This window comes from Haliotis cracherodii, unplaced genomic scaffold (assembly GCF_022045235.1).
Source record: "Haliotis cracherodii isolate W230 unplaced genomic scaffold, xgHalCrac1.p SCAF_6, whole genome shotgun sequence".
In the NCBI taxonomy this organism is placed as follows: Eukaryota; Metazoa; Mollusca; class Gastropoda; order Lepetellida; family Haliotidae; genus Haliotis; species Haliotis cracherodii.
In genome coordinates, this window is record NW_027266319.1 from 52,332,324 (window position 1) to 52,355,642 (window position 23,319).

At 40.9% G+C, this 23,319-nt stretch overlaps 1 protein-coding gene across 2 annotated transcripts in view; it reads left to right on the plus strand.

The window, feature by feature from the left end:
- LOC139445865 (carbonic anhydrase-related protein 10-like) overlaps nt 1–23,319 on the plus strand; it is a 166,893-nt gene that overhangs the window by 117,239 nt on the left and 26,335 nt on the right. For both annotated transcript variants that reach the window (XM_071227099.1, XM_071227100.1), the window contains one exon: nt 7,246–7,437. In XM_071227099.1, coding sequence (XP_071083200.1) covers nt 7,246–7,437 — 192 coding nt within the window. The remainder of the gene's footprint in view (nt 1–7,245; nt 7,438–23,319) is intronic.

The following is a 23,319-nucleotide window of genomic DNA, read 5'->3' on the forward strand; positions in this document are numbered from 1 at the left end:
AACTACATTATGTACAAGTCATATACATGTGTAGTTCTGCGCTTGGCGGCGACAAATATATACATACAAAATACATACAGAATATAGAGTATAACTTCTTTGAGTGGCATTTAGAAGTTAGAATGGTAACTAAGAAAAAATTGTTATGGATGAGCAACTTCTCATTTGCTTGACAACGGTGTTAGAATCTACACCGAAACGTCGCCCAATTGTAATAAAGAAGTTGCTCATCCATAACAATTTTGTCTTAGAATATAGAGTAGTACGGTGTTTTCTGAATGTAGCCATAAGTTTATTGCAAAACTTATACAGTTTTCTCGGTATTCTCAAGTTTAAGCTATTAGAGAGATAAGTCATTTTGTTTACATTTGGTGTAACATATTCATGAACAAAACATTTCCAGTCATGTTCCAATGACTGGCATACAAATCGGTAGTAAAATTCATCTCCGACATCATTGAGATTGCATAGGTTACATTTCCCATCAATTACAAGGATATTTTTCCATCTTCCGGTCTCAACCGGCAGATAGTTATTTGACGTCCTGAATTTTAATAAGATTTTCCAGTTAGGTTCTTGCAAATACAATAAGTACTACTCACATTTTATATCTGGAGATTTCATAATTTTATCTGTTACCCCTTTCGAAGAATTTTCTAGAAGTTGCTATCCATGTTTACTTATGGATATATTATGCAAGTTATCGATTTTTATGATTATATTTCCCCCAAATAGTGTCCTTATGTATAAGCTTATACACTAACAGAGATCATTTGGAGGCTTTTAAAGTTAAGAGTTTAATATTTCTGCTAAAAACTAGGTTTACAAGTGTGTATCTACCAAGTTCTCCATTAATTATAAAATACGAGTACCTTTCCTGTGTAAACATAAATATTTAAGGAATCCTACATGTATATTTTCAACATGAGATATATTTTCAAAACCACATACTTTCGAACCATAACGAAGAAACGGAGTTATTTAAAAACAGCCAACAGACAGATTCAGTTATCTACCTTTGCTTAAAACGAAAAGCATAGCTTTGGTTCCATTTTTCATTTCGTATTTGCTTAGTTAGTAAATTTGTTAGTTTTATGAAAGGTGACGTCTAAGGTATTGAGAATAGTCAACATTATCTTCAAAATCATTACCAATTTTGGGGGCTTGCACATAATCCATTTTAGTCCCGCCAAATATCATTATCTTCAAAGAATTGGTGTTAAGCTTCCAACTAACACTATACCTATGGAATGAATCTAACATATTCTGGGAATCAGTAGGATCGTAGAATAATAGAGACGTATCGTCCGTATATAACAATGGAAAAAAAGCTATCAATTTTTCCAGACAGTTATGGTAATCACTAGGATGTAATTTCACACCAGCACAAACATCCTCATAAAGTATTGTTTCAAGGGCATTTACAAACATAGAAAACAAAACCAGACATAAGTTTTTTCCTTGTCTCACACCAGATTTACATGAGGAGAAGTTCGTAAGGTTATCGCCTTAAAACATGATGCTATATTCCCAAGGGACGTAACTCACCACAGCCAATAACACAGCGACTTGGGACAGTCTCAAATGGGAAGCAGTTATTTCCAGACTTCACCATTGCATTCCTCGTGTTCTTGAACACCATGTAATGTTTGATAAAAAATCTATGTTGTGTTGTAGACAAAACAGGCAATTATATTACTGCACATACCGGTTTCTTTGTAAGTCAGGGAACATCTCGTTCCATCTAAATCATGCAAAGGGATCCCCCCATAAACACGATTCAGTGTTTCAAAAACGGATTTAACTGACATCATGTTTGCAAACATAATGACAAAATTGTCATTGTGAAATGAAACGACTGGACATTTATTTCGACAGAAGCCAAAACCTCATTACGATCTATCGACCTGTTTGAGAAGAAAAGGTTTTCGTCAAAGCCAAAGCCTTGTGTTTTCTTGTGACGATAATGTTCAAAGGAAGAACGTCACAACTTGACTCCGAACCACGCTGGGCGTCTTTTAAGTGAATCTTTTAAGAAAAAACCCTGATGCTTGATATTGTAATATATAGTAGTGTATGTAGTATATTGTGATATGTGGACCGCACATCTCCAGTTCAATCTGGAGCACAATTACATAACCGTCTGTTTACAGGTTTTTCGAAGCAAATACGGTCCTTTGAGAGTAATTATCGTTTCCTGATCTTACATATTCAAGCCTCGGCAGACGCTGTGTAACTCATATCTGGTTCTCTGTCCTCGCTGCGCGAAATTCCTGCATCATCTGCAATCAAATGCGATCACGTTTAACGATCCGAGGTCTTTCATCGGTATGATTCGCTTATTGCTATTACTTAGTAGTTTTTGTGCGTATATTTACAACGTGTATGATTACAGGATTGTGTCGAGTCCAGTTAAGACAAGAAATAATAGTTGCCGGGGAAGACTTCCATGGTATCGTGAACGAACATCTTGGAGTAATTGTTGAGCTTGACAATGGAATCATCGTTTTAATTATGTCAAGCAGTTATGCAGTCTCGCGTTAAGTGAGTGACTTGTGCTTAACGCCCGAAGTGATGCAGGTCTTAGACGTTTACCACTTCGGTGAAACCCACGAGCACAGGTATGGTGCTGACAAACCTAGAAACATAATCGGGGCGAGCCGGGATTCGAACCTACAATCATAAATTTCTGGCGTGCCCAAGGGACGCAAATCTACACATCGAATTGCGGCGCCTCAGAGGGCTGGGCCACACGTGTCCCCGTCTCGCGTTAAGGTATGCAGCGATGAACATATCGTAGTGGCTGCTTGCAGCCAAGCGTTGATGTCGTCTAAATTAAGAGATAAATATAACTGGTTTCTACTTACTATGGGTGAATGCTGGTTGGTATGGTGATTTAATTTCTATTACTTGATCAGTGGAAGGTTGGGTAGTCTTGTGGTTAAGGTGTTCGCTCTTCACGCCGAAGGCCCAGGTTCGATTCCCCTCTTGGGTACAATGTTTGAAGCTTTTTTCGATGTCCCCGCCGTGATATTGCTGAAATATTGCTAAAAGAGAGATGTAAAATCCAACTTACTCAATCAGATCACTAGATCAGTGACTGCTGTACATCTCATAGGTGCGCCAGAAACTTGTGGCGGTGGCTTCACATCCAATTAACATTCATCCTGATATGTTTTTCGGTTTGTCAGAACCAAACCTTTAGTCTTGGGTTTCATCAAAGTGGTAAGCACGCTTGTAGTAAACACTCACTACTGAGGGTTGTTTTTTCCACACGCAGTCACATCCTGAAATAGTCTTCTAAGCTTCACGAGTCCAAACTCACCCACTCAGTCCTCAACGGTATGATGACATTTGAAGGAGCATAGTAGAGTGTCGGTGGTTCACTCCCCTGGTCACGTCATTCCAAATGGGGTTAAAAGACGGTATTCGTTGTTACCCTGTCTGGCGTTTGTCATTAGGGGATAAACAAATACAAGTTAGTACACTGTGTCTGAGTGGGGTATCCATGTTAAACTGCGGTATGGCTATCAGTGGGCTAGCTTAAGTCTGGACTAGTATAAGCAGTTACGCATACAGAGATATACACGTCTCTGTAGAAGTGCAATAATATTGAATGCGACCTTAAAACCATCATCACTTCATCTAACCTACACCGCTTTCAGGTCACCTAACGTTTATTCTTTGATAAGCCGTGAACTTTACCTTGTGAAATGCCATCCTTTCAATGATGCTCTTGTAATCAATATGCCACTTTGACTTTCACCATCTTCATCCTATTAAGCTAAATGTTGCATTGACCAAATGATAACTCCACAAACGAATGCTAAAGTTCCCAAGTACACTACCAAAAACATTACTGATTCATCAGCTTTGAGCTGGAACTTTTATGTTTTGCGTAGGTTGAAGTCTAATAGAGCTTCATGTACGTACAGAACAAAATAGCGGTATGTTAGTTGGTACCCATCTCAATCATAACCGATCCTTTGATGAACGATTTTACTGCAATTGGTTTATGACAGTGGCTACTTTGGGGAAGGTAATACAGGTTTCTCTCTGGTAGTTGGTTTCGTGTTTAGCTCGTCTGTGTCAAGAATCCTGTTCCACGTTATATTACAACGCAGCTGGGGTTGGGGTTAGCTGTTGTCACTGGCAATAAATAGATCAGAGATTTAATGGCCCTGTCATTCTAAGACACAAAATTTCGACCCACTGAAGAAGGCTGGACTCAACTACTTCTTCCCAGGCTTTCAATCTGAGGTTATCCACCGTATGTCAACATATCAACGACTTGTCTTTTTTCTAGCCTTCATTTTTCTGCCATACAGGGTTCCTAATCATGTACTGAGAATCATATCAGCAGAAGGTATAGGCCATTTGTTAAATAGGCTCTTCAGTGTTTGTCGTACATCAACTGCAATAGAGTGGATGCGTTTGGTTCAACGCCGCTGTGAGAGGAGAGCCCAAAGTGATGCAGGATTTAGACATTTACCAGTGTTGTGAAACGGCGACCATGGGTATGGTACTGACAATCGGAGTACTGCGAGGATCTTACGGAAACATGCCTCGATGATGAATGGTGTAATTACTGTGGTCATTTTGGCATTTGATACAGTGGACACAAGCACGTTTGTGTTCTATATATATGCCAACGTATATCAGGCTATTTCATTGAAGCTGACAGAGAAGCTAATCAAGCGAACGTCACGCGGATTTTACAATGTCTGGTTCCGTGAATAACTAGATTGTGGCTGATGTGTTGCGGATAAAGGAAATCACACTAATGTAAACAATTCCAGCCTTTCCATGCCGTCACGAAAGGTACAGTACTTGAATTAAATATGAAAGTATCACCAGTATTGAGTATGCCTTCTTTTAAGATATATTTTGATATATATGTTAAAAGAATCGTGTTTCTATTACAGTGACGTAATAGTACACTGTTTTTACAATGTATACAAGTACATATTTAATTAACTTTTACTTCACTTCCTCACAGTGTTGAGTTACATATCGTTTAGAAAATATCTTAAAATTAGCATATAATATCCAAAAAAAGAACTGTACTGACGCTTAGTCAACACTCAAAAAATAACTTTTTAAAAATAAAATTTGATTAAAACAGCATTTTAAAAATTCTAAAACAGTTTGCATTATACACAACGGCTGAAAGCTATATTGGACATTTTATCTTTGAAACTTTATCAATTCGACTTTTTTTCAGCAGAAATTTACATTTCGAACATGCTTGGGGTCATGTGTTTGTAAATTAATTTCTTACCCCAGTCTTCTTTGAACCGATTTCTTTTAACACAGAATTACGACCCACTGAAGAAGGCTGGACTCAACTTCTTCTTCCCTTTCAATCTGAGTTTTTTATTCCACCGTATATCATCATATCAACGACTTGCCTTTTTTCTAGTCTTCATTTTGTTCAGAGTTCCTAATCATGTTCTGAGAATTATGTCAGCAGAAGGTATAGGCCATTTGTTAAATAGGTTCTTCAGTGTTTGACGTACACCAACTGCAATAGAGTGAATGCGTTTGGTTCAACGCCGCTATGAGCGGAAAGCCCAAAGTGATGCAGGATTTAGACATTTACCAGTGTTGTGAAACGACGGCCATGGGTATGGTGCTGACAAAACCTCAAAACATAATCAGGGCGAACAGGGATTAGAACTCACCATCATAGGTTCCTGGACTGCCCAAGGGACGCAACTCAACACAGTGACTACGTGTGCGACAGTTATTTCCAGACTTCACCATTGCGCACTTCATGTTCTTAAGCATCATGTTCCTGGTGATGAAAAAACCCCTGTTGTGTTGCAGACAGAACAGTCAATCACATTACTGCACATACAACTTCTTTGTAAGTCAAGGAACATCTCGTTCCATCTAAATCATGCAAAGGGTTTTGTTCACAAACACGATTCAATGTTTCAAAAACACATCAAACGGACATTATTTTTTCAAACATAATGACAAAATTTCATAGTAAAATGAAACGATTGGACATTTATTTCGAGAGAAGTCAAAACCTTATTACAATCTATCGACCTGTTCGGCCTGGAAAAAAACTATCGTCAAAGCAAACTCTTGGAATATTCGTTTTGGCCAAAGCTTTGTGTTTTCTTATGATGATAATGATCAAAGGCAAGGACGTCAAAACTTTACTCTGAGCATCGCTGGGCGTCTTTTCGAGGAATCCTTTAAGAAAAAGCCTTGGTGCTTTATAGTGTAATTGATTATGGCAGCGCACATCTCCCGTTTGGCAATCTGAAGCACAATTATATAGCCGCCTGTTTGAGGATTACGTCGTTCTATGCCAATTATTGAATAAATTACAGGTTTTTCTAAGCAAATACGCTCCTTTGAGAGTAATTAGCTTTTCCTGAGCGTACATATGACAGCCCCAGTGGACGCTGTGTAACTCATGTCTGGTTCTCTGTCGGTCATCAGCAACCGAATGCGATCCGAGTTCTTTCATCTGTATGTTTCGCCTGTTCTTGTTACTTGTAGTTTTTGTGCGTATATTTACAATACGTATGATTACAGGATTGTGTCGAATCCAGTTAAGACACACTATAATAGTTGCAGGATGAGACCCCCACGGTATCGTGTACGAACATCTTCGAGCAGTTGTTGAGCTTGACCAGGGTATCAATATTTGAATGTTTTTCTGTTACCATGGAGTCTCGTGGAGGTAGGCAGCAATGGTTTTATCGTAGTGACTACATGCAGCCCAGAGTTGATGTCATCTTAATTAAGACATAAATGAAACTGGTTTCTTCTTACGATGTGTAATTGCTGGTTGGTATGGTGATTTAGTTACCAATATGTGATCGGTGGACGGTTAGTAGTCTTATGGTTAAAGCGTTAGCTCGTCACGCCGAAGGCCCAGGTTCGTTTCCCCAAATGGGTACACTGTGTGAAGCTCATTTTTGGGTGTTCACCCTGGACTATTGCTTAAAGCGTATCGTAGATATATTTTCCAGAATTTAATTGCCCATAATTAAGGGTGCATATAACAAATGTATTATGAACGAATAAACAGTCTTGTGTACATTTATCAATCGGAAGGGGTGCTAATTGGGATTGTTCATTAGCCAGTATATTAGCAAATATCGCCGTGGGCGCTTATTAGAGCGGGGCGCTTATTACGTCGAATATGGTAACAAAAAAACGAACTATACCGTAATGAGCTACGGCTGAAGCATACCCTTACACTCGACATCCTGCTTCCAGATTCACGGGACGCTGGTGAACACAGGGCGCGACGTTACCCTGGTTGTGGACGAGTCCAGCTACAGCTCCCTCAACATCAGCGACGGCCCTCTGATGTATCACTACAGGGTGGCGCAAATAAAACTACACTTCGGTAGCGAGGATGACCACGGCTCAGAACATACGATTGAAGGGACGCCATTTTCAGCAGAGGTGAGAGCAAGAATCTACCAATCTTTGACATGAGCATACATATACCTTAATAACAGTCATAAATCCACGAAATTATGAATAATATATTATTACAAGAACTTCAGAATCGCTCGACGTTTTGCCCTAAGAGAGGAAGTGTTATCACGTTTGTGTAAGTTAGTCCATGTCCTTGTCCTGATTTGAAAAGACATGATCTGATATCGTTCAATAACAATCAATTAGCCATTTCCCTTCTCCTGAACTAGAAATAAAGGAGACTAGTGAGACCGCCTCATCTGTTTCATATTAAGATCTATGCATACAGGACCGCCTCCGCGGCCTAGAGGTAGAGCGTCCGCCCGGAGAGCGGAAGGTCCGGGGTTCGATCCCCGGCTGCGTCATACCAAATACGTTAAAAAATGGTATTTGTTGTTACCCTGTCTGGTGCTCGGCATTAAGGGGCTATAACAAGGACTGTCGGCTCGGAGTCAGTATACTGTGTCTGAGTGGGGTATTCATGTTAAACTGCGGCATGGTATCTCAGTGAGCTAGCACTAGCAATTCCCTATTTTGACTTGTACTAGATGTCCCCGTGTTTTTTTCCGGTGAACAATTGACTTGCCTTTGCATGTGTTTGTGACCGTTAACACCGGTGGGGCAGGATACGCTCACCTTTTCGCGAACACCTGGTATCTTTACTTTTGATAGTGATGCATGCTCATGATATAGTCGGAATCGTACAATTGACTGTTTTATGAAGAGACTTTTATTGGATATAGCAACGACTATGTCGCTTTATTTTACAAGATTAGAAATAACGCTAACCACAGCAGCCAACCTTACGATGCTCTATCTTTTATTATGCAATTAGAGCAATAATGCCAGTTAAAGCTTTAGTTCGTCTAGACCTAAAACCGGGATCGATTCACAAAATGGGTGGAGTAAGCCCCCCAATTAACGACGTCATCAAGTTGCGAGCGCATGTTCCAATTTCCAGAGTCATGATAGAACAATGATTTACCGGTAAATAAACCACGCTTCGTTCTTTATTGTTTTTTACGAGTTATCCTGTAGCTATCTTATATAAAACAATAAACTGCAGTCGATAATGCTGCCAAAACGAATAGCGTTCACTGGAGGTGTTGGGTGATCTGAAAGAATGATGTGTTGTTAGTAAGAATATATGTTGTCGGTTTCTCCTGCAGCAAGAAGAGTGTACGTCGTGAAGCGCTGACTAATATAATGTTCGGTATCAGACAGACGTAGGAAGTATGTACTGTCTTCAGTTCTTCTTCGTCTACGTTGCTTGTAGTTTGTGACAGCGAAGAATTTATGACACAATACTAAAATATGAAAAGCCAATCAATCAATCGCTAATCAATCATATTAATCGTCGCTCACTATCTCATTAAATAATCATCTCGAACTCTCAGTCTCCCCTCATTAATCAATCATCTCAAATACTTACTCTCCCCTCGTTAATCAATCATCTCAAATACTCACTCCTCGTTAATCAATCATCTCAAAACATGTAACTCACTCGTCGTTCGCTCTTTGTTTCTTCTCAATCAATCAACATCCCACCGCTTATCAGTCATCTAAAACATTCGCACCTCACTCGCCCTTAACCAACTCACTCATCAATCATCAGACTCGCCAACTCGCACCTCACTCGCCCTTCACCAGCTCACTCATCAATCATCACACTCGCCAACTCGCCCTTCACCAGCTCACTCATCAATCATCACACTCGCCAACTCGCACCTCACTCGCCCTTCACCAGCTCACTCATCAATCATGACACTCGCCAACTCGCGCCTCACTCGCCCTTCACCAGCTCACTCATCAATCATCACACTCGCCAACTCGCATCTCACCAACTCACTCATCATTCATCACACTCGCCAACTCGCATCTCACTCGCCCTTCACCAGCTCACTCATCAATCATCACACTCGCCAACTCGCACCTCACTCGCCCTTCACCAGCTCACTCATCAATCATCACACTCGCCAACTCGCATCTCACCAACTCACTCATTAATCATCACACTCGCCAACTCGCACCTCACTCGCCCTTAACCAACTCACTCATCAATCATGACACTCGCCAACTCGCGCCTCACTCGCCCTTCACCAGCTCACTCATCAATCATCACACTCGCCAACTCGCATCTCACCAACTCACTCATCATTCATCACACTCGCCAACTCGCACCTCACTCGCCCTTAACCAACTCACTCATCAATCATGACACTCGCCAACTCGCGCCTCACTCGCCCTTCACCAGCTCACTCATCAATCATCACACTCGCCAACTCGCATCTCACCAACTCACTCATCATTCATCACACTCGCCAACTCGCATCTCACTCGCCCTTCACCAACCCACTCATAAATCATCAGACTCGCCAACTCGCACCTCACTCGCCCTTCACCAACTCACTCATCAATCATCACACTCGCCAACTCGCACCTCACTAAGTCACTCATCAATCATCACACTCGCCAACTCGCATCTCATCAAGTCACTCATCATTCATCACACTCGCCAACTCGCACCTCACTCGCCCTTAACCAGCTCACTCATCAATCATCACATTCGCCAACTCGCATCTCACGAAGTCACTCATCAATCATCACAGTCGCCAACTCGCATCTCACCAAGTCACTCATCATTCATCACACTCGCCAACTCGCATCTCACTCGCCCTTCACCAACCCACTCATCAATCATCACACTCGCCAACTCGCACCTCACTCGCCCTTCACCAGCTCACTCATCAATCATCACAATCGCCAACTCGCATCTCACTAAGTCACTCATCAATCATCACAGTCGCAAACTCGCATCTCACCAAGTCACTCATCATTCATCACACTCGCCAACTCGCATCTCACTCGCCCTTCACCAACCCACTCATCAATCATCACACTCGCCAACTCGCACCTCACTCGCCCTTCACCAACTCACTCATCAATCATCACACTCGCCAACTCGCATCTCACTAAGTCACTCATCAATCATCACAGTCGCCAACTCGCATCTCACCAAGTCACTCATCATTCATCACACTCGCCAACTCGCACCTCACTCGCCCTTCACCAGCTCACTCATCAATCATCACACTCGCCAACTCGCATCTCACTCGCCCTTCACCAACCCACTCATCAATCATCACAATCGCCAACTCGCATCTCACTAAGTCACTCATCAATCATCACAGTCGCCAACTCGCATCTCACCAAGTCACTCATCATTCATCACACTCGCCAACTCGCACCTCACTCGCCCTTCACCAGCTCACTCATCAATCATCACACTCGCCAACTCGCATCTCACTCGCCCTTCACCAACCCACTCATCAATCATCACAATCGCCAACTCGCATCTCACTAAGTCACTCATCAATCATCACAGTCGCCAACTCGCATCTCACCAAGTCACTCATCATTCATCACACTCGCCAACTCGCACCTCACTCGCCCTTCACCAGCTCACTCATCAATCATCACAATCGCCAACTCGCTCCTCACAAACTCTCTCATCAATCATCTCAATATCTCACTCGCACCTCACCAACTCTCTTATCAATCATCTCAGTGTCTCACCCGCACCTCACCAACTCCTTCATCAATCATCTCAGTGTCTCACTCGCACCTCACCAACTCTCTCATCAATCATCTCAATGTCTCACTCTCATCTCACCAACTCTCTCATCAATCATCTCAATGTCTCACTCGCACCTCACCAACTCTCTCATCAATCATCTCTAGTCCTTACTCGCCCCTCACTTATTCACTCTTCAACCACCCATAAACACACTCGCCCAAACTCATTCACCCGAACGTCCTTCGTGTCAACGGTTCACCACACAAAGTCGCCTTATTTAACCAAGATGGGGTTATCGGCGACTGTGTTAACGTTTCGCTTCCCTGCCAACTCGGGTGAGATCAATAAACATATTGTTATCACGTCTTGCTCATGCTGATAGCCAATTTCTATTCAAAATTGTTTTGATGACTGATTTGGTCGCCTCACGTAACTAGTTTTTGAGTTTTAAGCCGTCGCTAATCACCTAGCTATTTCCATCAGAGATCGTAATGGGCAGTTATCTTCAGGAGGTTAAAGTGTGCAAAACATTACGGCTGAAATTAAGACAAAGCAGGGTCCTCATCGGAAAGAACATGATAATAACAAATCCATATCTGCCCTGCTTGTTATTAACATAACCTACTTGTCATACTAAATTACGAAAAAAATCCATTTTGGGTCAGGTTTTATATTTCAGATCAAATGCATTAATAAACCATCCCTAGAGGTCGTGTTACCATTATAATGAGCTGCCAATCTAACCGAGTTTTACCGTTAGTTCTTTAAGCATAAATATTGATGTAAACTTTAAACGTGGTGGAACAACATCCTCTTGAAGTGATTTACTTCATTTTTATGATCGGACTGGAGAGGATTAAGCGGCAAGTAAAACGCAGTATATCTGCAGGGGAGACAACTCGGCGACCCATTTTCTATACAAAATGAAGACGCAGCCTTGGGAAGCTGTTTTAAAGGGCGATGATGATCCCGGCAACACTTTCACCGTCCACGCATCCCGGTTAATATATGAAGCTGTCCCAACCTCGGTAACGGCAACAGCTCCACCACTGAGACGGGTAATAACGCTCCTTGGGTTACAATGAACCTGTCAATCCGCGACCCTTCCATCGCTATTTATGTCTAAATAATACAGGCCGTGGAATTCCATGCACAAAATGTCCGTGCAAATTGCATCTGCCAAGGAGTAACTACCCATCAAATTCTCCTAACCTAATTATCCTGGAAATAGCTGAAAATATAAATCCAAGTTACGCGGGGAGTATTGTCCCGCAGTTCGGCAGATAGGAAGAACGGGGTTCGGTGTTAGGGGGAAATTCATAAAGAAGTTAATACTTTCTCTTATAACCATGGTAGCATTGGCGCTTCATCTCATCGGATTCCCATCACGTGTGATACTTGAAACACGGGACACACGAGGCTTCCAAAGAAACTGTGCTGCTGAATTTTATTCGTATCTTTTATTGATCAATTTTCATGTCGTTTTTACGCGCAGCTGATTTTGTTTTGTCCGCACTATGGTCGTGTACGGTAACTACTGAAGACGTGGTCGTTAGGTATAGGACTGCGCGTGTGTGTGAATAACCAGACAGGAAGCTAGGGTCATGTGACGAGCCTAACCAATTACAGTTGATAACGTAATAAGAGTAAAGAGGGTATTAACAGAACATGCTACAGTTAGTCTGAATAATGGCACCTTATAATGGATTTCACATCTTCAATTAGAATAACGTGATGTCTTAAACTCCCTTGCCAATATCAATACTTTATTCTAATAGGCACCGGTCTCTTGAGTGGAACAAGAAGATGTGATTTTTCAACCTGTATCATCAACTCTCGTATGCATGTACAGGAGGCGCTTGGCTGAGACCCCTTTGGGCCTACTTGACATGTTCAGATGAAAATTATCAGATGTGTTCAGATGGCTGACCGCTAGTCTTTTCTCCTTCTTACACGTTCGACCTTTAGACTTCTGATATAAGACCCGCGAGGATCCAGGTTAGAATTGGTCTTCAGCAACGGCGACACTGAATGTTCAAAACAATAATTAATAATATGGTGAAGTAAGTTAATACAATGAGGATTTCGTAGTACTTCTGCCGGTATACCGTCTACCCCAGCCGCTTTTCCTGTCTTCATCTGCATAACAGCAAGGTCAACTGCTTGGTCTTCAGCAACCCATGCTTGTCGCAAGAACTGACTGACGGGATCGGTGGTCAGACTTGCTGACTTGTCTTCATATCTCGGGGCGGTTGGGTAGCTTAGTGGATAAAGCGTTCGCTCGTCATGCCGAAGCCCCGGGCTCGATTCCCGACATGGGTAGAATGTGTGATATTGCTGGAACGGTACTAAAAGCGGCGTTAAACTATACTCACTCAGTCTTCATATCTCAGTTGCGGTGATCGATGCTCATAATGTAATAACTGTACATACATACATACATACATACATACATACATACATACATACATACATACATACATACATACATACATACAAACATACATACATACATGCATGCACGCACGCACGCACGCACACACACACACATACATAACAGTCATACAAGTCATACATACATACTTGGCTTAAAAATGAAATTGCCTTCTTTTAACCGTGTTGTAAATTGATTTGGCTAAAATACATTGAAGCGATTCTTCGTTCATAATAAAAAAATAAATTCTAAACTACTCATATAATGAAATGCATTATCAACTGAAATTGCTTCTTTAGCTAAGTTGTATCTTAAATCATCATAAAATGGACATTCTTTTAAAAAGTGACATTCATCTTCAACATAATTTACATGATCATTAATAGGATTGGCGTGACAATATTTACAAGTCCTATCAAACAGTGGGGTAGGTGGCTTGGCGTAACGGCCGGTCTCAACATGTAAAGGTAAAATACCACATCGAAACGATGCTAAAAGTCTTCGATGATCTCTAAAGCGTACATGACATAAATAAGGCTCAGCAATAGGTAATGTTTTGTACATTCTGTATGTGCGTAATTTATTGCCATTTGGATTATTCTTGTCATTCCAAAGCGCAGTATACCACATATCACAATCCTCAGCAGTTAAGAAACACTTTACACGGTCAACACACTGTTTAATGCCTGTATCCACAATAAGGTAAAAATGACAAATTATAGTGAGCTAAAATATTTACGATTTTTTTATCCCAGGATTGTGATCGGATTTTGGACCAATTTTGAATGATAAGAGGAAGATGATGGGCCTGCATATTCTGAATTCTGAAATATAATCTAAAGCATTCAACATGCTGTGACACTTTAACAGAACACCAGCCCATGTCCCCCCTAATAGCAGTAACTGGGCCATTTTTTCTTACGCCTAGAAACAAACGACAAGCCTTATTTTGAATTATTTCTACTTCCTTATACTTATTCAAACCCCAAATGCCAGCACCATCAAATAGAACAGGTTCTACAAGAGCTTTATAAAGCTTGTTAAATACTTCGTAGGAAATGCCACCCGCGTGTTTAAACTTTGAATACAACGCAGAAAGAGCTCTGCTAGCCGATTTACACAACACCTGGACTGTTTTGTGCATATCTAAATGCTCATTAAAAGTTAAACCAAGATATTTGTAAGAGCTTTCATAATCAATAATAGATTTGTCGCATACAAATACTCACTCAGATCTAGCCACAGATTTGTTTCTGAAATGCATGATTTTGGTTTTGTCTGCATTAATATCCAAACGCCATTTTTGACACCATATATTTAAAACATTTAACATTTTCTGTAACGTGTTTTCGTCTTCGGCTAACAAGGCTACATCATCAGCATACAACAGAACTGATAACACAGAACTTTCAATAGGTATGCCACAGTTTAACTTATTAATTTCTAACACCAAATCATTAATATAAAAAGTAAATAACGTTGGCGATAACTTGCACCCTTGTTTAACGCCAAAGGTTTCATTAAAAGATTCAGTGATAAAACCATTGAGCTTAACTGCACACGTTACGTCCATATATAGGGCTTGTATAGCTTGTAGACATAAGCTTGTACCAAAGGCAATTGCGATTAACCCTATCAAACGCCTTCTTAATATCAACAAAACAGGCATACGTAGATCGTTTAGAGGCTTTGCGGTTATTAACAATATTATAAAGTGCATATAAATTATCAGTACGGTTTCTCTTAGGTCTAAAACCATTTTGCTCTTCTACAAGAATATTATTTCACTCCAACCACTTCTGTATCCTGCAGTTCAGTATACACGTGTAGACTTTACATGGTATTGATATGAGAGTAATGCCCCTGTAAGACAAAGGATCTGACAAGGTACTTTTGTCCATAGGAATAGGAGTTATTAGTCCTGCTCCCCACTTAGACGGCGACACTGAATGTTCAAAATAATAATTAATAATAATTATGGTGAAGTAAGTTAATACAATGAGGATTTCGTAGTACTTCTGCCGGTATACCGTCTAACCCAGCCGCTTTTCCTGTCTTCATCTGCATAACAGCAAGGTCAACTGCTTGGTCTTCAGCAACCCATGCTTGTCGCAAGAACTGACTGACGGGATCGGTGGTCAGACTTGCTGACTTGCCTTCATATCTCGGGGCGGTCGGGTAGCTTAGTGGTTAAAGCGTTCACTCGTCACGCCGAAGACCCGGGCTCGATTCCCGACATGGGTACATTGTGTGAAGCCCATTTCTGGTGTCCCCCGCCGTGATATTGTTTGAATAGTGCTAAAAGCGGCGTAAAATCATTCTCACTCATTCTTCATATCTCAGTTGCGTTGATCGATGCTCATAATGTAATAACTGGATTGTCTGTTCCAGACTCGAGTATTCATAGACCGCCGTCATATAGCTGGAATATTGCTGAGTGAGGCGTTAAACAACAAACAAACAAAAGAAAAACGTCTGATGTTATGAAATTCATATGTATGGCAGAACTGTGTGCAATTGGGTGAGTTTTCGAAATTTTAGAGAATTACTAAGCGTAAGACAGAAATGCAAGGAAAATCAGCTTGGGTCAAAATCTTGCTATTGTTTCCATAGGAACAGAAAAACGCTTCCCGAAAACCTCGAAAATCAGCCTTTTAAAAATATTTTAGCCTTTAGCTTACCTATACGATTAGGGTTATTATGATTCCAAAACATGCAACTGTTGAAAAGAACAAAATTAAGTTCTCATTGATGTAAACAAATCTGTTGAGACAAATTATTTGTCAAGGTTTTTCCTCATACGCGTATCCTTTTGGCCAAAAAGGCCCTTATTATGTAGTTTAATATTCCACCTACACATGTATGTGACCGCAATCTATTAATAATCGAGTTTGGACAAGATAAATTAGTGGTTGATGTAATGAGCATCCAATACGAAATTGAGATACGCTGACATGCATCAATTAAGTCAACGAACCTGATCACCCGAACCCGTTAGTCAACTCTTTCGATGAGCATGAATTGCTGAAGACCTATTCTACCCTGAATCCTCAGGGGCCTTTGTTTTTATTAATTAGTTCTTGATGGTTCTGAGTGAGTGAGTGAGTTGGGTTTAACGCCGCTTTTAACAGTATTCCAGTTACATCACGGCGTGTCAGCTTAATGTGGGAGGAAAGCCCGAAGTGATGCAGGTCTCAGACGTTTACCACTTCGGTGAAACCCACGAGCACGGGTATGGTGCTGACAAACCTAGAAACATAATCGGGGCGAACCGGGATTCGAACCCACAATCATAGGTTTCTGGCGTGCCCAAGGGACGCAACTCTGCACAGCGAATCGCGGCGCCTTAGACGACTGGGCCACCCGTGCCCCCTGATGGTTCTGAACACAAGAACTTCATCCTTACTTCTATATATAAACATGCTTCAATAGCGGAGTCACAGACAACGATGCAATTATTCACAAACAAATTCGATCTAAAATTGCCGATTTTATCAAGGGACATTTGATTGACAGGGCTTGAAATTAGATTTTCGCAATTTTCGAATATATTTTTTATGAGTAAAAGTGGCAATCATGTTCTGAAGAGGTATCGAGTACCTGTCGAATACCTGTCAACCGCGCGTAACGGTCCAGGGCAGGTATCGCCGTGTTTGTCTCAGTAGTGCGGCATCGACTCTGTGATACTTGTTAAGCAAGGCGCAGTTTCCACCGTGTCGTAATTGACATGTATTCAATTGACGCAACTGACACCTTTTCTTTTGTTTTAACTGTTTTCTTGATTGGTTAGAATTGCCACTCCTGAATTGACGTGACAGCAGCAGTTTTTAAAGCATACTCGCGTGTGCCGAAACGCTGTCAGGGAACAGATCAAACCCTTCTCACGAAGCCGGCTGAGAGATTCGATACCCAAAGTGTATGTTTAAGATGGGAGTTTTGACAGTCGCATTGCAGAACGGGACTCTTGGGGTTCTTAAAGTGTTATCACAAATTAATAGTTCTGCATAATCAGCAAATTTAACAAGGAGGCTACGTGATGGAATTCACATAGGAATAGGTCTTTATCAAATTACAACATGGAATAGCGACAGCGGGCGATCCAGAGCTGTGTCACTACCGGTAAACACTGGATAGAAAACCTCGATCTGACGACTGAACCTGATGAATATTCATGAGAGGCATAGGTCATTACGTTCAAGGGAGGAAGGGTAGTAATTAGCACGTTAGGTACATGTCAGGTGGATCCGTGAAGATCCGGGCTAGAATAGGTCTTCAGCCACCCATGCTTGCTGTAAAAGGCGACTATATATGCTTGTCGTAAGAGGCGACTAACGGGATCGGGTGGTCAGGCTTGCTAACTTGGTTGATGCATGTCATCGACCCCATATTGCGTTGATCAATGCTCATGATAATCACTGGATTGTCTGGTCCAGACTCGGTTATTTACAGACCGCCGTCAAACAGCTGGAATAATACTGAGTGCAGTGTACAAAGAAATTGAACAGATCCATTTGTTAGCATGCAAACATTTTTTTGGCGTTAAGTCTTCGAGACAAGATCATGTCGTAAGAGGCGAGTGCGGTCGATATCCTTTGTACATTTCAGCATATAAGCGTTGTATTACTTACTGGTGTAAGATTATATCTATGCCTAATAGTCGTTATCCAAGAAAGAGCTATAATCTGTTGTTTAAAGAAGCTAGCAAGATTAATAGGGTATCCAAGGTTAAAAATACCTTATATAAATTTGTTTTCGGCTGTGTTCGGGAAAACCAAACCTTATCCAAAACCCTTTGTATTGGAATTTGTATCCCGATAAAAATATATGTATGGACAAGAATGACATTCAGATATTGTTAGTAGACCGAAAATGCATACCTATTCTTTATTTAGATTATTTTTTTGTGTTGAACCGTATCTTCTTAACATCAATATTGATAAATGTCGTACTGCGCTTTTCCCCTCGTTGTAGTTCTCCATATTGAAGTGGGTAGATATCATAATGTCCCAAGAGACCAAAGACTTTGTAACCTCTGTAACATTGGTCTTATCGAAAACGAATAGCATTTTCTGTTAATTTGTAAAACATATAACAATCTTAGAAACAAGTATAATCCGGGAAAATATTCTGTCCATCCTACATTACATAAATTTAACATATTGTTGTCACCATGCCATGCTGAAACCATGAAAAACCTCTCATTATATATATTGGCCATGCCATGAATATCAGAAGCTCGTTAATGTCCATTGTGGACCTGACTATCTAAATGTACAGTGGGCCGAAGGCCCACAGTGCGAAATGAATAAAGAAATATCGAAATTATCGTGCGGCGTTAAACAAACAAACAAACAAAGCATGTTAGATGTATGGCGGGGACTTACTTTAGTATCAGTGCAAGTGTCTGAACATGGCTTGATGTTCAGTGCACCTCTCCTTTTGAAATAAAAAATGATTCATATGGACCCCTTTAATCTCCTCCTCAAAACTAACAGAAATGTGACCCCATCCTTTTAAGAATCCGGGATCCCCGTTTTGTATCTATTGGATTTCATCCAAATCCAGTGATTGACATTATGAGCATCGACCCACGCAATTGGGATACGATGACAAAGGTTTCAGTTCTTAATGCTTGGGCCTTCCCTACGTGGGTTCGAATCCCACATTTTTTACTGATTGTAACACGTGGTCCGTCACCACCATACCTGTACTCACTCAACTCATTGTACTCATTGGGCGGTCGGGTAGCCTAGTGGTAAAAGCATTCGCTCGTCACGCCGAAGACCCGGGTTCTATCTCCGACATGGGTACAATGTGTGAAGCCCATATCTGATGTCCCTGCCGTGATATTGCTGGAATATTGCTAAAAGCGGCGTTAAACCATACTCTCACTCACTCACTCACTCACTCATTACCATCTTCAGCAACCCATGCTTATCGTAATAGGCGACAAAGGCGTAATAGGGTCGGGTGGTCTATCATGGTTGATGCACGTCATCGTATCCCAGTTGTGTAATAGATGTTCATGACGTCAGTAGAATGTCTAGTCCAGACTCGATTATTTACAAACCGCCGTCATATAGATGGAATATTCCCAAGCGCGGCGTTAAACAACAAACAGACGTGGTGATCAAGATTATTGCACTTATGTTAGCGACGTGCATGCATGTGTATTGCTGTTCACACAAGTTCAGGACTTCTGCCGGTTTTATAGTGCTAGACCACTGAGATACCATACCGCAAGTTGAATATAGTCACAAAAATAGTCACATGCAGGCGAATGTCAAAGGAATACAGTTATTTATTTACAGTATTTGTTTTAGGTAAGTGAGCTCCTAAGCATGAAAACAATGCTGGTCTCAAAGCACAGAGTATCACTGGTTTTCAAACTGAAACCGATATCCATTAAATTATTAAATGCTACCTTGGAATTTCCAAATTCTAGATGAGTCGACGTTAGGTTTAAAGCTTAATATGTTTGCTATACTAAATGTACTTTTACGAAAAGCATGTCATATATTATTTGTGAGGAATTCATTTGTGTTGGCAATCAGGAAGTGAAAATACCATCCAAAGAATCAGTACACGTAGATCCTGAATCTAGGACAATCTGTCTAATACCCCAAATGTAAAACCTATTTTTCCAGAACGTCCTTTCGTCGTACTTAACTATGCACATAATGCGCCCATGACTGAGTATAGGCTATTAAATGGGGAATGCTTATAAATATTCAAACTAAATGCCCTTTTGCGCTTAGTTTGATTACCGATTAGTTTGATCAGTGTTGCTTACGACAGTAAAACTAAATAATAATAATAATAATAATAATAATAAAATTCTGCTCTACTATTTTTGCAACTGTGTAAAACAATTCATTAGCAGCTTAACGTAACGGTGGCAAGATTTAACATGTCGGCCGTAAGGAGTGAGTGGCTTAATACCGTAATACAACAACAACTGACGACGGCCTATAAATGATCGTTTATCAGTCAGGCAAACCTGGTTTTATTTCGAACAATGACGAACGCAGTCGGGGTACGATAACACACGGTCAACCAGGACACATAGTGTGACCACCTCAGTTTGTCTGCCCTTACGACACGCCTGGGGTAATAGGGAGCATTATACCGCTTGTACCATGTGTACCAGAGTCTCTTTCAAAGCATCAGTGTAGGTTAGTTTACCGTATATATCAGGGCCCCGTTCCACAAAGCGGTCTTAGCGCTACGGCAATTGTAAATCTGAATAGTATGTTAAGGTGTGGGTGTGACGGTTGTCTTACCGCTGAGGTCTCTTTGTGAAACGGGGCCTTGGATCCAGTTCAATCGCAGCTCGTTGCTATTTTCCACACATGTGAAACTACTGAGCCAAAATTTAGCTGAAACTGTGCAATGATGGCCCCATCAGATGTAAAACTCATACTTGCTCCAACAAATTCAACATGGCCACCATATTGTATTATACCATATTGTAATTACGATTTGTGACCCTAACTCAGCCATTTCTGAATGTATGTTCATGAAATTGCATATGAAGTAATTAAGTTAAGTGAGAAATAAGGCGACTGACGATTTGAAATTTGACACAATTTCAACAGTTACCGTTTAATCAGACAGTTGTTTACATATTTTCGTGTTGTTTATCCCAGGATAAATATGTGTATAGATGCTATCTAAAATAATGATTCAGAGAAGTTCAGGTGAACTACAGCGCCTTGTGGCTTTATTTTTATTCGACTGCGAAACCATCGAAAAACTACTTTACATCAACGGACAATTACATCCTTCTCGTCGGCTTTTAGAGCAAGCACTGGGGACCAATTTTGCCCCGGAAAATCCACGGGGGATTTTCCAAACAGAGCTAATGTACTAAAAGTACACACTACTGTGAGTTAACCATCATATCTGTTCCTTCAAACTGCAATAACAAATTGAATCAAATACTGAATACTGAAATGCGGTAACAAGTAGCTCAAATATGTTTTGAAAGGATAATTTGATTTTCAGAAACATATTTGGATGATACATACGTTTATGATGCATTTGTGACTAACGAGTACATACATGGCTTGTGGGGTTTCTTTCAACTCGAGTAGAAATCTGTCTTGTGAGTATTGTGGGGTTGTTAAGATTTCGGCACTGAAGTTGTAATGGAAGTGAATGGTGGAAGAACGGTCCGTGTGTTCTGTTGCGCGCTCAAATATTTATATTACCCCAGCTTCTCTTCAAAGCCATTTGGACCAACTCCTAGCAGAGATACTCCTCCCAGCAGATTTTTCCCCTGCAGAATTTCTGTGACCTCCATCTTTCTTGCATAATGAAATTATTTTGGATTATGCATTTTAATTAGTTCTTTGTTGTCATGGTTTGACAACACTTCTTTCATACAAGTTTCCACCGAACAAAGCATGATAATGTCGCGCCCTTGTCGCGTTCGAGGGAATATTCATTTATTTTGACAACTAAATGATCTACAGCACAAAGACGCGAGGGAGCGCGAGGTATTCGTCACCCTATCGCCAACGAGTGGTAGTTTCCTTTGAACAGTAGTATACTATATTTCAGTTAGTGAGCGTTGATAAACCACACTCGTCACATTCTAGCTATATTCGTCACCCTATCGCCAACAAGTGGTAGTTTCCTTTGAACAGTAGTATACTGTATTTCAGTTAGTGAGCGTTGATAAACCACAGTCGTCACATTCTAGCTATATCACGGCACCATGTGAACAATCTGTATCTGAGCCACGCAAAGTAGGACTGTACACAACTGTCACTACCCGACTGTCATAAGCCTGAGTGCCCGAATGATAAGCACCCATGAGGCGACCAAGGATAGGTCTCCAGCTCGCTATTGTTGGCTCATAAACTGAAGTATTCCTAATGATAGCAATAATCTGTTTGTATGCGGCCGTGATATATAGCTGGAACATTGCTAGGTACGGCGTTAAACTAACGACAAACAGGACTACTTGGGATTTATTGATGCCCGGAATCTCTGAGGGACATACCATACCTCGTCTGTCTAAAAGGGGGCGATGAGTAGCCTTTGTGGTTTGTTTAAGCGTTCGCTCGTCACGCCGAAGACGGTGTTCGATTCCCCACTTGGGTAGAATCTGTAAAGCACATGTCTCGTGTCCTCCGCTGTGATATTGCTGGAATATTTCTAAAAGTGGCGTAAAACCATACTCACATCGTTGCTCATAATGTCATTCACTGTATTGGCATGTCCATGACATGACCAACATAAGACTCGCGTCTATTTTTCAATTATGAAATTTATGAAATAGTTTCTCAAAGACGTTTTCTTATAAAACAAACAAACGTTTTCCATTGGCCGATGTTGTCTTCAGGTTACCATGTATTTTTGATTGTCATCTACACTGACAGCAGCCCCAAGGCGACAAAAGGGAAAAAAGCTCTCAAGTTCAATATCCCTCAAGCCGTCATATGTAATGAGAACTAATTTAATTAAAAAATGCAACTGTCCATCAATCAGTTTTTAGAAGTCAACGATATCAAATTTACACAAATTTACGCTGAACCATTTCTGGTGTCTATGACAGTGCCGTGTCATATGCCCAACCAGTACGACCCGCCTGACTTGTAGCCTTGACCGAGTTTCATGAACGATGTGAGTGAGGTGTTGATTTGCGCTACTTGTATCAATATAAACCTACTTGCTGTTTGAAATGGAGTTTTTGAAATTGTGGTAACACCTCGTAGGAGTTATTACAACGATTATAACATGTAATGAAATGTAAAATCAAATGACAAATAATTAAATTTTCGTTGTGTTCATGGAAATTCCTGCATTCTGATTAGCTGAATTGGTCACGTGTTATTGCATTCATTTC